General features: G+C 40.5%; 1 protein-coding gene across 1 annotated transcript; it reads left to right on the top strand.

The window, feature by feature from the left end:
• The first annotated feature begins 14842 nt into the window (after positions 1–14842).
• On the top strand, positions 14843–15787 carry LOC147627579 (uncharacterized). The gene has a single exon (XM_086815092.1). It carries the CDS (start codon positions 14959–14961, stop codon positions 15553–15555), a length of 597 nt encoding a protein of 198 aa, XP_086671218.1. The 5' UTR covers positions 14843–14958; the 3' UTR covers positions 15556–15787.
• Positions 15788–16213: the final 426 nt, after the last annotated feature.

The following is a 16213-nucleotide window of genomic DNA, read 5'->3' as shown; positions in this document are numbered from 1 at the left end:
CACGCGTCAATTTGTTTTCTAGTTAATCCTACCACACTGTTTGACATAAATAAACATGTTCCTTAATTAGGGCCCTTTAAAACAGCCTCTTTCCATAGTATGATAACGTTAAGGACATGATATATATATATATATATATATATATATAAAGTTTATACAAGAATCAATTCCATACAAGCCAAACCGGCTCTCTTATGCTTTTCCTTTATACTCTCGAAATGATCTAGAATTCGGCCTTCCAGCCTCTACAAACTGGGCAAACCCTATGAGACCATGCACCTCATCGTCTCAGTAGTAGTAGCTGGCGAGGACTCTCAAGCCGGCCTGTCTCCCCCTCAGGCTCTGTCTCGCTCGATCCTCCCGCCCCTCAGAGGGATATCTACGCGTTAGAGTGGGCTTATTCACCGCACTAGCTTAGGCCCTCAGAACTAGGCAGCATCACAATTACTTGCCTCAATCGCGGTGAACCTCATTCTCCCAATGGTATGAGGGATACCATGGGCCAACTCCCGACCTTGCTAAAATGACACCGCCCGGCTACACAAGCACGAGAACAGAGTTAGCATCAAAGCAAGGAGAAAATACATGTACTTGTTTTCTTAAAAATAGCAATTTCAATACTAACTATCGATTACAAAATACATCATTTCAAATAATAGCTTCATAGAATTTCAACATTTTTCAATGGAAAAATTCGCATCTTCTTTCTTGATTTATTGATATTAATATTAAAGAATAATTTAAAACTCCTTTTAAATGATGACCAAGCTAACCTGGCCATCCTTCCCTTGTGGAGCTTGAACGGGAGGGTTGGAGCCGCATTAGGAGCATTTTCTCTAGTCTCATCATTGCGTGCGTCTCCCGAGGTGACATTTTGGCATTTTTGGGATGGGGCCATATTGATCACTGCCTCGTAGTGCTCGACGCTGCAATTGAAGTGCTTCAGTCGGGGATCTCAATTCCGAGATCGTTTGCTCACTCTATAAGCAAAAAATCACAGCGTGTGAACCTCCTCTAAGCGTGTCAACCTCCTCTAAGCTCAAAAACCTCTTATTAAAGTCTATGCAAATAGGGGGGATTGTGAGATGTCCTAAAGGGCAAAAACATTTTGCTTCAAGGGGGTGAGGACTGTAAGTCCCTTCACATGGGAAGGTGAGGGGGGGGGGGGGAGAAGAGTTAAGAACACTCTCTCCTCACACAAGGGTGGGGTGACTAGAAAAAGGGCTTGTTTGAGAGATGGCTGATTAGGGGGTGACTAGAAAAAGGGCTTGTTTGAGAGATGGCTGATTAGGGGGTGCTGTGAGGAAGGTGGTGAGGGCTGCAAGACACGCCTGCAGGTACAGTAAGTACAGTTGGGCGGCACGGCTAAGATTCCTCCTCAGCCTGAATAACAAATAAGCCTGTACTTCAATCCCTTGTAATCATTCTATGTTTCTGAATACAAGAAAATATTATTTTTCCTTGTTTGGCCTAGTGAGATAAAAAATTTTAGAGAGTGGTAAATTAATATTGGGTTATTTTTAGATAAATAAATTCTACAAATATCAAAAAAATGTTTCCCTGAAACAGAAAATCAAAATAGATTTTCCAAAGTGCAATTGGAATTAATCAAAAATGATTTAGAAGACCTTAGCCTCAGGGTCAAGATTTTTTAAAAATTTTGGATTAAGGTTCTTATGGACCAATAAGATTAATCCAAGTGTTGGGATAAGATAAATCCAAAAAATAAAAGAAAATACCAAAAAATGAGTAAATGCCCACATAAGATGAAGAGTTGACTGAGTACTAGATTTATTAGTTAAAAACTATGAAGTGTTAATTAAAAATGAGATATTTTGGAGTAATCATTCATTTTTGACACATTGGTAAGGAGAAGGGGGCCCTTCAAGGAGGTGCCTATTTCACATGTGTGGATGAGTTTTAAACTCAAAAATAATAGGATATTTTTCTCTCTCCTCTCTCCTAGATCAAACCAAATCAAAAAGGGAGCCAAACTGGTCCAAAACTTATCCAAATTCAGCCAAACTGAAGCTAGAAAATTCTAGAACTCAGTTGGACTCAGTTAGTGGCCTCTCTCACCTATAAATAGACCCTTATTCTTTTGTATTCTCATCTGTGGAACTAAACTATTCTGGTATTACTCTAAGATAAGCTTATTTTCTATTATCCTACAAATTGAAGAGATTGGAGCTTCTCTCTCTCTTCAATCTTCCTTGGAGACTTCATCAACATACCAAACCAATTGATTGGTTGGGGGGCCTCTACTTTGATCAAAGAATCAAGCAATCTAGGAGGTAAAATGTGGTTTATGCTCTTTTTTTCTTTAATCTCCAAATGTTTCTCTCTTCTCAACCCCTCTCAAGCTTGAGAAGCATTCAATTGAATGGCTTTTGAATACAATTGAAGTTCTTTAATGAAATTGTAGTGATAAGACACATAAATTTCCATTTATGCTTAAATTATAATGTTTTTTAAGCATTTATCTCTCTCCCCCAAAGAATGGTCATTCCTATGACCTATTCTATATTCAAATGAAGCTTCTCATGAAGCAATTCTCTAATCTAAAAGTAATTTCTATGCTTGTCTAATTGAGGCCAAATAAGTGGCTTTTTAATGCTTTTATGTTATTTCATTTATGAAAAAATTAAGAAACAAGTCCATAATTGGATATTGATCCAATTAATGGTTATTCTAATCATAGGGATATTACTAAACTTTATGCTTTCAAATTATTGAGATTTATCAGTAATAGCAGTGGAGCTATGGTAAAATTTTAAAAATTAACACATAAATCATTTTCATTCATAATATGAAAAGAGGACTTCCTACCATATTCTAGGATTAATCATCCTAGATTAATTGATTTGCATTGTATCCTCATGAAGAGGAAGACAAAGTACAATTTGCCGTGTTGCATTTGGAAGATTATGCCCATTCTTCACATCTCCATTGGAACGGGCTCAATTGGTGGGACAATGGTATGATTTGGAGCAAAAGGAAAGTTCTGTCAAGGAGTATAGTGACCAATTGTTATGGGCTATCGCACCTCCAAGAAGGAATACACATTCACCTAATGGAAGAGCAATAGAACACAACCGTCGTGGAGTACTTACCAATTCTTTGATCTCCGGTCCCTTGAGGCCTCCAAGCTCGCTTGTAAAGCTCCAAACTCCAAGCTCCACCTCCACACTGTCACTATGGAGTCGCTCACACCATCACATAAACCAATCACACTCTCTCATACAAGCATAAACACACAAGCATGAAAGAGGCACAATGCTAGAATGCTCTCACTCCTCACTCTCTCACAAAGCATAAGGGGAGATCTCTCAATAGCACAAAGGGGATTCTGTCCTTTTCATTATGAGAAAATACCTTATATACAATTGGCCCTTATTCATACTTGGGTGCTCAAAACTTACTAACTAGGCCTTGGGTGTAGGCCTTGGGTGGCCAGTATCTCATAATGTACAACCTTTATAGTGCCTTTGCATGACACTTATTAATGTCCTCAATTGAGGATCATGTTGTTAATGGGATTAACATTCCTCCCTTTCCTGATGTAGGTCCTATCCTCATCAAAACCTATTACCGAGGTCGGAAGACCTGGTCACCGAATTCATGTCGGTAGAAGTTACGTCTAGACTGGAGTTTCCGGAGTGTTCGACGGAATGCTGAGTGGGACTTCCAGAATCCAGTGTCGATCATGTCTTCAAATGTCAGATGCATATAATCTGGCAATTGTGGCGCTTCTTCATTTGTGTGGATGGTGGTGTATCCACCTCTTGTATGCACAGGATGCCGCATTCTCCATCTTCTATAACAATAGCTAATCATGAATGTGACCATGCAAATTTCCAGCAAGTCAGAGAGATGAGGGTTCGCTAGCCTTATGTGTTTTGTAACATTTTCCCACAATGTTCCTTCTCCTACCAACAGAAGTAATTCTTCTCATTCCGGACGTGTGGCACGGAGAGGGTATGGTACATATTGTTGTCTTGTGGGTGGGATTGCAGAATATGCTTCTGGTAGAATCTAGCGGGTGGGATCGAAAGAAGTAATTTGCATATCAGCACTTTGAAAATGAGTGTCGGCTGTAATAGTGGATTGCCTTGTTGGATAAACTCCTCATATTCTGCAGCTATCAAGGAATCCAAAACATTTTGTTTAGTGTATAAGTCATAACATTATCAAGTGGCTTATGAGTGTAGAAATCTCACCGAGAAGGAGAGGGAGCTTCATGTTTATGATCAAGAAATGTTGGCCATTTTGCATGCCATAAAGAAGTAGCATCACTATTTGCATGGTGGGCATTTCAAAGTAAGGGCCGATCACCGAGTACTCCAATTTTTTCTCACCCAACAAAACCTTTCTCCAAAGCAAAAGAGATGGCTTGCTACTTTGCAAAATTATGATTTCGAGATCTCTTACAACATGGTGGGAAAGGACAATGTTGTGGCGGATTTACTTTCTAGGATGTGGGCTTACACTATACATGCTATTTCAAAGGTGCATTATGATTGGATTCATGAGATACAAGAGGAGTCTTTGGTGGATGATATGGCTGGTCCAATGTTTCAGAAATTACAACAAGGGTTATGTGATGAATATCCACATTTTGAGGTTTACAATGGGTTGCTTTGGTACAAGGAAAAGGTCTATTTGGTTCCTCACTCATCCTTCAAGCTGAAAATCCTAAAGAGATGCACTCTTCACCAATAGCGGGTCATTTGGGAGTGTTCGAGACCTATGATAAGATATGGAAGAGTTTCTTTTGAAGAGGACTTTTGGAAGGATGTGCATGACCATTTGCAAAAGTGTTTACCTTGCCAACAAAACAAGGATCCCAATCAATTGCCGGGAGGATTTTTGCAACCACTGCCTATTCAAGAAGGAAAGTAGACCCACATAGCCATGGATTTCATTATCGAGCTGCCCACTTACTAAGCAAGGGTGGAACAGCATCTATGTGGTAGTGGATAGATTAAAAAAGGCGGCTCATTTCATACCCACAAAGGTGTAATATACAACTTCTATGGTGGCTTAACAATTTATGGAGCATGTTTTTAAGTTGCATGGAATGCCTAAGCAAGTGGTGAGTGATAGGGATGTCAAGTTCATGAGACATTTTTGAAAGAGTGTCTTTGATTCCATGGGGACCACACTCACTCCAAGTACGGCCTATCATCCACAAACGGATGGCCAAACTGAGAGGGTGAACAAGTGGCTTGAAATCTATTTGAGACACTATTGTTATGACACCCAAGCTTCATGGGATAAATGGCTGCACTTAGCTGAATTTTGCCATAACAACATCTATCACATGAGTATTGGTATGTCTCCATTTGAAGCCATGTATGGGTATAAGGTGCATGTACCTTCCATTGCATTCAATGAGGAAAAGGTGAATCCTCAAGCCAAAGAGGAGATTGAGAAGATGTGTGCAATATTGCAAAGGTGCAAGGATAACATGGCTAAGGCATAAAACCAAATGAAGTAATATGCCTATGAATCAAGCAAGCATGTGGAGTTCAAGGAAGGGGATTATGTATTCTTAAGAATCCCTCCAATACAAAGCTTGCTCATCGCTTTTATGGACTATACAAGGTGTCGAGAAGCATTGGTGAGGTTGCCTATCAATTGTTGTTACCTTCTACCACAAGAATCCACAATGTGTTTCATGTGTCACATTTAAAGAAGTATGTGGGAAATCAATTGGAAGTGATTGATGAATTGCCTCCTATGGATGAAGAGGGAATGATTCAATATGTGGCAGAGGGTGATTGGAATGAGGGAAAGACACCTTCGTAATAGGTCTATTGTTAATTACCTTGTGAAGTGGAGAGGCTTGCCTAATGAAGAAGCTTCTTGGCATTCCGAAGGCTTCATGAAAGACCATCCAGAGCTTATACAAGGGATAAAGTTTTACAACTGTATGGTGTCTTTGGACAGCTATTTGCATGGATTTGGATAATGATATAAAGGGTGCCACTGCTGTAAACTTATTATATAGACAGCCATGGCCATTGATGTACTTCACCACTCATCAATCAAAGTTCAACAAGACTCTGCGGGCTTATGGACATCATAGAGAGCAGTCCACATATACATCAAATAAGTGGACAGCTCTATGTGGAGTTCTCTTGTGTGAGACACTTTTGGAATTCAAACAAATGTACTTCCACATTCATGAGGGAAGTCAAGAAGATTCACAACAGCCCATACATTACTCCATACATGGTTTGAGGACAAAACCTTTGGGTGGAGATGGTTTGTAATGAAAGGGGCTTCAGTTTGAACATAAGAGGAGCCCATGGGCATGGATCTGACTGGGCAAGTACGGGGGCCCAACATTAATAAGTGTGAAAAGGTGGGCAAGCATATAAGTGAACAAATTGTAATTAGGTACATCTAATCATTTTGACTAATCAAATCATACTTCTTGGAGCTCCAAGCTTCTATGGCTATGGTGGTACTCCCTTGAGTGCATGTGGTACTCCATCATGAGTGCATGTGGTACTCCATTATGAGTGCATTCTCTTTCTTTCTCTCCCCATCATTACACTTATAATGGTTATGTGGCACATCATTATGCTTATATGGCAAAAGTTGTGTAGGTTGTAGAACTCACATGTTTTGATGAGGCTATTGGAAATGTGTGTAAGATATGGATGAGGAGAGATGGATGCATTGTATGAAAATAAGACTTGGGATTTGGTGTCGTTGCTTGAAGGCAAGAAAGCTATTGGTTGTAAGTGGGTGTATAAGGTGAAACATAATAGTGATGGTAGTATAAGCAGGTACAAGGCTAGATTGGTAGCCAAAGGATATGCATACACACATGGGATTGATTATGAGGAGACATTTGTCCCGGTTTCAAAGAGAGTAACTATGAGAGTTGTGACTGCAGTGGCTACAACTAAAGGTTGGTTTTACATTAGATGGATGTAAAAAATGTGTTCTTGCATGGTCACTTGCAAGAAGAAGTGTATATGGATCAACCACTTAGCTTTGAGGATACAGGCGACCCGGAGTATGTGTGTAAGATTTGTAAGGCTTTGTATGGGCTGAAGGAAGCTCCACAACCATGGCATGACAAGATTGCTTAGTATCATGTCACTATTGGTTTTCATATGGCAAATGCAAATCACTCTTTGTATGTACATAAGAGTGATAATGGTATTGTGATCATCACCATCTATGTAGATGATCTTATTGTTGGGGGTGAAAACTTGGATGAGATTGAGCATGTGAAAAGTCTTCTCAAAAGGAATTTTGAGATGAAGGATTTGGAAGATCTATGCTACTTTTTGGGAATTGAGGTCATTCACACACCTGATGGTATTTGGCTGTCTGTGATAGAGACAGTATGTACTGGACATGTTGTCCAAGCATGGGATGGCTGATTGTAAGTCAATCTTGGTGTCATTAGATCAAAATGGCAAGCTTAGTTCGGATGCAAGTTATGTGTTGGAGGATACCACTATGTACAGGAAGATTGTGGGGAGTTTGATCTATGTCACGATCAACAGACCAGATTTGAGTTATACTATTGGCTTAGAGAGCCAGTTTAGACACACACTTTGGTATTTGAGGGCCACTGTTAATTATGCGTTGTTTTATGCAGCAGGTGTACCATTGGAGCTATATGGGTACACAAATGCAGATTCAATTTGGGTAGGTAGCATCTCAAACAAGCGATCTAATAGTGGATTTATGTTTTCATTGGGGAGTGCTGCTGTGACATGGAGCAGCAAGAAGTAGCCCACAATTTCTTGGTCGAGTACAGAGAAGCTGTGGTGGCAGTGTGTGAGGTAGCTTGGTTACGCAAGCTACCTGTTGATTTGGGGTTACATGTGGAGAGAAAGGTTGTCATATATTGTGACAATCTTAGCAGTATACAGTTGGCCAGGAACCCAATTTTCCATGCGCAGACAAAACACATTGAGGTACATTACCACTTCATCAGGGAGGAGAGAGTCTTGGTAGGCGACATCAACTTGGCCTACATCAACACATAGAATCAGGTTGTTGATATCTTCACACGAAGGCCTTGGGAGATGAGAAGCTCCGCAGATTTCAAGATATGCTTGGAGTTCATGAGCTAGAGTTGAGCTTGAGGAGGAGTGTTGAGATGTCAAGCTCAACATGAGCTGACACACTCACAAGGCGCATGCCCACCTACCCACTCCACTTAGCGTGTTCACATTATGAGCAACTTTATCTCCTTTGTAGACCTTTTTTGCTGTGTGAAGAAGAAGAAGAAGAATTTTCAGCCTCTCACCTTGTGTATACACTTCTTAGCCATGATTGACAATGAGTTGGGGAGCATTATATGAAGTTTTAGAGGTCTCAAAGGCTCAAGTCATGCTCTTTTGGATAGCTTTGGCAAAGAAGTGTGAAGTGGTTCATGTCAATTCTTTTACAAACCATCCATACTATGGTTTTACTTTGTGCATGTTTTGAGGACGAAATATATTTGGGTGGGGATGGTTTGTAATGAAGTGGTGGACACAAATTGTGCACATGAGGCCAAGGGCCAAGCATAAGTTGTATTGGGCCAAGGGGCCAAGTGTAAGTGAGGGACATAGGCTTATGGGCCAAAGGCCAAGTAGGATGGACATTAATAAAAGTATGTGTAAAAAGGGGGCCATGGTACATAGACCAATGTGAACTGTTAATCACAATTAACTCATACTAATCCAAATTACAAGCTAACAAGCTTTCATGGAAATCTTGACCTTCTTCTTGCTCGTAGATGGTGCTCCTATCACTCCATGCCTTGAGTGATCAATGCTAGTTCATTGCAACCATAATCAAAGTAGTATTAGACCATCACCATAAATAAATCAAACCATCGCCAATACAAACCAAAATCATAGTAGTGTCACACGAGCAAAAAACAACCCAAATGTGTGGTCAATAATGCAAGCATATAGAATAGAAGGTGTGGATGCTCCCTCTTACAAATTCTCTCTTGCATGTATATCAATCTCATCAATAGTCTCCAAAGAACTAGTCTCTCCCTATCTTTCATGCTACCTAGCTAGAAGCAAGGGCTACATGTACATGGAAACAGTCTCTCGTCACTATACATTAACACATATATGCGTCCTATCCTTATACATTCCTTGAGAATAGGGGTATTACCACACCCTAACTCAAGGCAAATGCCATCCCTAGAACACAGTAGCTACACAAAGCAAGCCATGAATGTCTGGTTGCACTGCATACCACTACGAATCTCATCCCATGTAGGTGATGTGGCACGTGAAACCTCTGGCAAGTGGTGGTAAGATACCGAATTTATAGGGTGCATATGGAGAGCCTCGAATAGAGGTGCACCCTCCAAGTAAAATATAGGAGGCACCATCTCGTGTATTTGTACCATAAAGAGCATAGACATAGAGTAGTATGATAAAGAAACAACAAGCATGGAAGACTTTAGATAGTTCCCTATTTAACATCATCAATACCTAACAAAATTCTCAACAATAATACCTCAATCCTAGAGCCCCCCCTCTTAAAGAAACCAAAGGGGGAGTGATGCAAGACAATAATCCACCGGATATCCAAATCTGAGACTTGACAATAACGATTCACCCAACCTAACGTGTCTCCTACCAAACATATCAAAATCACCATAAACATAGTACATCACAAAAGAAGACAAATTGTTAGAAACTCCAAAGAGGCTTGTTTTAGTTTTGGATTACCTCACATGGATGCCATAACTAGCAACCAGCCTAAATTTGAGAGTTACCAAAGAAACTCCATATCGTACATGCTTCTTGGAGATAGAATCCCATTGAGGCCTAGGGGCGACATGACATCGTGTAGAACACCTCCAAATGGGAGGTCCAAAAACACAAAGTTAGCTACCCAAGACACAGACTTTGCCTTCCTAGTGTAGTTGCCAACCATGTGGGGTGACACCGTGTAGCACACCTCCAAATGGGAGGTCCAAAAACACAAAGTCAGCAGCTGCTCAAGACACAGAATTTTCCTTCCTACTGTACTTGTGGTGCACATCATTATATGTGCTCATGAATTGTGAATACTGGATGTTGCTTATCCTTAGAAAAAGCTTCCCAATAGCTATGTAGTCTCCCACAATATTCAGACACTCGAGATCATCCAAAAGGAAAACCTTTCCAAGTGCAAAGTGTGGTTGATACACAAAAGTCATCGTCCAAAAGGAAAACCTTTCCAAGTGCAAATTGTGGTTGATACACAAAAGTCATCGTCTGTTTTGAAAGGACCTTCTCATAATTCACAACACCCCCTACATTACCATCAACCTAAACAAAAATAAACTAATAATATGCAAAACCAAACAATGTAAGATAGTTTAGAAAGGCCATAGATGGCACTTAACACATGACTGCTTGTTGTTTCTCTAGAATCATCGCATCATCATCCCCATGATGTGTGTCCATGTCTCGATCTGCGCTCTATCTAACATGAACTACCAAAATAACAATCGGGATCTTAGACACAATCGAACTTCAAAGAATAAAAAAAGGAACCATGGAAATATCAATGCTTCAAACCTTGTCCTCCTTCAACATTTTCCTTCTCCACTTCCCTCTCAGTCATCATGGGAGTATCCTAAGAGACCTGCGCATGGAGCTCCTTCTCTCTCTCCAACACATGACCTCCTTCAAGGTCTATCCACCATGGAAAATTATACAACTCCCATTTTGAACATGAATGCATTTGTGGAGGATACATGCAAGTATCATCCTCTGTAGTCACTAGCCATTACTTTGCTATCAAAGGCATAACATGTTAAATACCCATGTCCTCCAAGAAAAAAAAGTACGTCACCTAATTCCTCTTACTATTGCAATTCATTCTCAAGGACTCTGCTAATTTGGTCCATGCTATTAGATGGTGAAGGGGCATGTTCCATAGTTTCTAAAGCCCTTGATCCTCTCCCTCTTTTACTACGCTTCCCACCTCCCCCCTTGATGTAGGACTGTAAGCAAATAGCAAACCAAACAAAGACTTAGTGACCCAAACAAATTTGCCAAAGTCTCCTTTACATTTGCACATAATTCTAAATTTATGTCATTCCAAAAAATAGCAACAAAAGTTAACTCTAAAGGCCTCAAAAGGCACACCCAAGTCTGTATGTCAATCTCTTAATATAAAGAACATGAGATTTTTGATATGAACAACCCTTGCACTCTACACTATCACCATCATGATCAAGCTCACCATCCCACGATGAGACAATACTCATAATATACACACTAACACAACAACTACAACACCACCATCTTGAGAACACCAACATAAAATGTTATTAACCAAAACTACCCTCCGGGAGGGTGCATCAGCGCACCCTCCTGGAGTGTAGTTTTTTTTTTTAATACGATTTATCATGGTCCACACACAAGAAGAGGGAGATGGTGATAATGATTTATCATGGTACACACACACAGGAAGAGGGAGATGGTGATAATGATTTAAAAAAAACCTACCCTCCAGGAGGGTGCGCTGGTGCGCCCTCTCGGAGGGTAGTTTTTTTTATAACCATCATCACCATCTGCCTCTTCTTGTGTGCACAACAACATCAAAGTTTCTATATAAAAAATTACCCTCCAGGAGGGTGCACCGGTGCACACTCTTGGAGGGTTTTATTTTTTTAACTTTTTTAGTGCACATAGAGTACCCCTTCCACTTGTCCAAACACCATTAAACTTGATGGGAGAAATCCTTTACCTCTATCACCTGAACACCAAGGCCCAACTCAAATTTCATTCAACAAGCCCTCCATTAGCCCTCTAAGATGGCTCCAAAAGCTAGTAGTTGGCGATGCTTTGGACCACACACTAACCCGTTTGTTTGCAGCTCCTCAGTAGACCCAAAAAGGATGAAACTAAGTAGATTTGTTCTTGACTTGTATAACACCCACATATCAAGTTTCATGACCAACTTCAAAGGAGAAGGCCCCCAATAGCCTGTAAGTCCCTCAGGTCCTTATGTAGTCCTGAACTGCAGCAGCTATCAGATAAGTACTTTTCACACCTCAAAACACCTGCCTCCTAGAGTCAAAATCTCATGATATTTTGTATAATTTAAGTACAATATATGGACATACTCCACAGAAAACCTTGCATCCTAGTTCTCTTCAGCATGGAGAAAACATGACTAGAACATGGCACTTTGACTAGTTTGGATTTTTGAAATAAAGCAACACTATAAGTCCCAATCTTCTATCTTCCACACTCCCACCAACTACAAAACTTGTTTGGATTTTGGATAAAGAAACACTACTAGTCCCAATCTCCTATCTTCCACACTCCCACCAACTACAAAACTTGTACTTGCAAGGATTCCACTCTGCAAAACTTGTGTCCTACTATCTCTCACCTCAAGCTTCCCTCTTGGCTCCAAAACATGACTCCATATCCCTTATTTATAGAATTGCCTGCTGGACAGCCTACATCCCACAACCCTTAGGAAGAAACACTAAGATTCAAGCTTGATGCATATACGCAAAACCCATCATTTCATTTAGATCATCACTCCTCTCTATAGAGCATAGCCAGCATAAGAATTAGGCCTTACATCAGCATTTGAGTAAATCATCATGGGCACCATGGACACATGGACAATTATTTGAATACATGTGTGTGTGTGTGAGAGAGAGAGATTAGAGTGTGAGCAATAAGTTACAAGAGTAGTGCAACTTATTGGTCCATAGTTTATTATGTGAGAAAATCCATCTGAAATGCTTAATCAAAGTAATTCATTTGCACAGGTTCAATGGCTAGACCCGTAACATTGACAAATATAGTTAATGGCATGTTATTGTTTCTCACAAACCAAGACGATCAAGATTCTTACCACACTACACTTTGCAAAAAGTAGTTTGTCGTAGAAATTTTTCGTGGCACACTAGTGCATGGCGGGTGCACTCAAAATCACGTTGGCGTTCTGGTGGAGGTACTCTTCCTCTTCATCAAGGTCTAATCCTTCCAACATATTCACTCCCTCTGAAAATTTTGGCTAGGATGGATTTTCCACCTTCTGCCAACTAGCCAACAAAAATCCGGATTTTCTTCTTTCCTCTATGGATGGTTATCCTATCAGCATCCCAATCTTGCTTGATTTGTGCCTGCTAGAGCCACGGCCTACCGAGTAGCATCGGGTAGGCACCTTTGATATCCTACATCCTGAATCCAGCTACCTCTAGTGTGAGCTCGCAGATCAATCCGAGGGGCTGCATTGGCCAATGTTGCCAGACAACATGCAGAGATACGCAGGAGGGGCTGAGGGGAGATGGGGTTCACTATCGACAAGGAGGAGAAGGGAGGGGGCAGGTAGGACACCCTCAAGACTAAGTGCCACGAGGTCTTAAAGACCCTTATCAGGTGATATCAATGGATGGCATTGATCAAAAATCGTGACACCTTTTTTGGGCCGTCAGATAAAGTAAACTAGGGCCAGTAAACTACGTTACTAAGCGATCATAGTTTACTTCCTAGTTTACTAAACGGGCATGGTTTACTTCCTAGTTTACTAAGCGAGCATAGTTTACTTCCTAGTTTACTTTTAGCAAATCATAGTTTTACTTCCTAGTTTACATCATGGAAGGGGGGTGAATTTGGATTTGGGACTTAGAAAATTTTGGAGCAAAATGTTATGTGCATAAGAGGATTTGAACTCAAAACCCGAGATCACCATTAGAGACATCTTACCACTACAATATACCTTTAAGCAAAGAAACCATGTGGTTTCAAGCTATTATATTCTATGTTTTTCACTCCTAGTTTACTAGCCCTAGTTTACTAACCCTAGTTTACTTTATCGGACGGTCCAAAAAAGGCGTCACGGTTTTGATCAATGCCATTGATGTCACCTGACAAGGGTCTTTAAGACCCGTGAGACAAATAGTCGTGAGGGTAGGACACCTTGATTGTATAACATAATATTAATTAATGCCCGTGCATAGCAGGCATTAATTAATACAACATGAATGAAAATTATTAAAGTCACGCGCTATTAATTATTATACAACATGAATAAAAGTTGTTAACATGACGCGGGTTTCAAAGTGTAACCCACCAAAACATTTCTTCTTGGAATTAGTGTTTATTTTTGAAGGTTGCAGAGCCCTTCTAAGGGCATTTTGACTTGCTAAATAAGTAGGAAAAAGAATCGAGTATTGCTCTTGAAGTGCTATAAAAAAAATTTGCCCTTCACATGGAAGGGTGAAAAAAATTGAACCTTGCATATGAAGGGTATGTAGGTATTAGTTTGTTGCTTCTTTAGATACACATTACACGTTAATTAGTTCTTTTTTTGAAGACATTCGTTGATAGCTTATTGAGAAAATTGGTGAAGCTTCATAGCAGAACCATGGTGATCAAGAAAATCAAACGTCATAAGCAAAGGGATTGTAATACAGTGGATCAATGGATATATTGTTACCACAATGGGTCAATGACTTAACAATTTCATTTCATTTGTAAATGTTTTACGGAGGAACTTGAAAGATAACCTTTATGTTTGCCCTCCTGAAGGGCAAAGAAAAAAATATGCCTCACATTAAAAGAAATTTGAAAGAGACCTTAAGAAAAAGCATACCCTACTTGCAAAAATAAACACTGCAAGTTGGAATCCAATTAAGCTTTTAAGGCGCATTTTAAAATGTGAAGTGGTGCCGGCGTTCACGTTGGCACACGTGAGAAATTTCCGTTTCCAGAAAAGTTAACCCAATTGGAAGGTGACAAACAGACTTTAACGTGGTGAGATGAAGAGAGGCTAACGTGGGCTAATTCCATGCAAGGCGACACGTTTTTGTCTCCCCTCGTTACCTGTCTGATCGGGCGCAGCACGCTAAACTTTGAGGTTACTGTAGACTCTCTCTGGAAGTTAATCCTTGTTATATGATCGATAATTGGAAGTTAATTATCTTTTGATTGCTGAGTGATCTGCTTGAATATGGCTCAAGCAAGCCACGAACTGCAGCCGGGAGACCATGTGTGTTGGAGCTTCGGATTGGGCCAAGCAAAAGGCCAGGTGGTGGAGAAGCTCACAGAGAACAAGAAGATAGGAGCCAGGGTCTTCAAAGCAAGCCCCGAGGACCCCAAGTACTTGGTAAAGAGTGAGACATCAGGGAAGGAGGCCATCAGAAAGCCCGAGGCTCTCCACAAGATAGAAGAGGATGCAGGTGGGGTTGATAATAGTGGCGAGAAGCAGCCACATGGTGGTGTCAAAGAGAAGAGGGAAGTGTTCAAGGCGAGGGCTACACACGAGGAGAAGAAAGAAGCTGAAAAGGATGAGACGGCCATGAAGGTGGCTGATGTTGGGAAGGGATCTGTGAGAGCTAGCGTTGCAGCTAACAAGGGCGATGGTGGTGATAAAGCCATGGAGCAGGAGGAAGAAAAGAACGATGCTACCCACGACCCTCAGGATGAAGGGGATGAAGCGGAGGGTGGTGGTGATAAGTTGCCGCCTGATGCAGAGCTCATTGCACGAGTCGAACAAGAACAAAAAGAGGGTGGTGCTGCTGCTGCCCATCACGCCGGCATCAACTAATGAAGCCTTCTCTTGAAATTTCCTCAGCCTTTTTGTTGATATTTTGTCCATGGCCTGGTTGTATTTTTGACTCCTCCCCCATAGCCTTGGGTAAATGAAGCTTAATATATATATTCCTTTGTGCTTAAAATCTTTATCTTAATACACAAAGGACTGGCTGTTAATTATTATTGTAATCTGTTCGTGGTAGTTAAGTATGCTTATTTTAGCACAGGAAAGCTCATTCAAGTTTGTTACAGTGGTTTATGATATGTATGAAATGTATCATACAGAAAAAACAAGTTATGTTGTTTAGTGTTATTGTAAGCTCATTTTCAAGTTTGTTGTGGTTTATGATATTATATATTGAGAGTGTTTATATACCATGGGATGGTTAATTAAAACTTGTGTTTGTATTTCCATTAGCATGTTTACTCGTCACTAACGTGTTTGATTTTGATTGAATTAGTGGGTGTAATCTCTGCAATAACAAGGGTTTGGGCAATAACACGGAAGTCTTCAGAAACGTGGGATATCCACAAGAGTGGAATTACTTACGTGGCGACAAACGCGGAAGTGTTCCCCGCTGTTGCTCAGAAACGTTGTCCAGTATTTCTCTTCCATTATTCCCATTTTTGCTATTTCCCACTAGCGTCTTAGCGTTAACTTACCGCTGCTA

Source organism: Cibotium barometz, chromosome 20 (genome assembly GCF_041138505.1).
Source record: "Cibotium barometz isolate CiBa-2024 chromosome 20, ASM4113850v1, whole genome shotgun sequence".
NCBI lineage: Eukaryota > Viridiplantae > Streptophyta > Polypodiopsida > Cyatheales > Cibotiaceae > Cibotium > Cibotium barometz.
This window is presented reverse-complemented; position numbering and strand designations above follow the sequence as displayed.

What these genes read in the sequence shown, in the direction of transcription:
- LOC147627579 (XM_086815092.1), top strand. Translation starts at nt 14,959, where the DNA reads ATGGCTCAAGCAAGCCACGAACTGCAGCCGGGAGACCATGTGTGTTGG.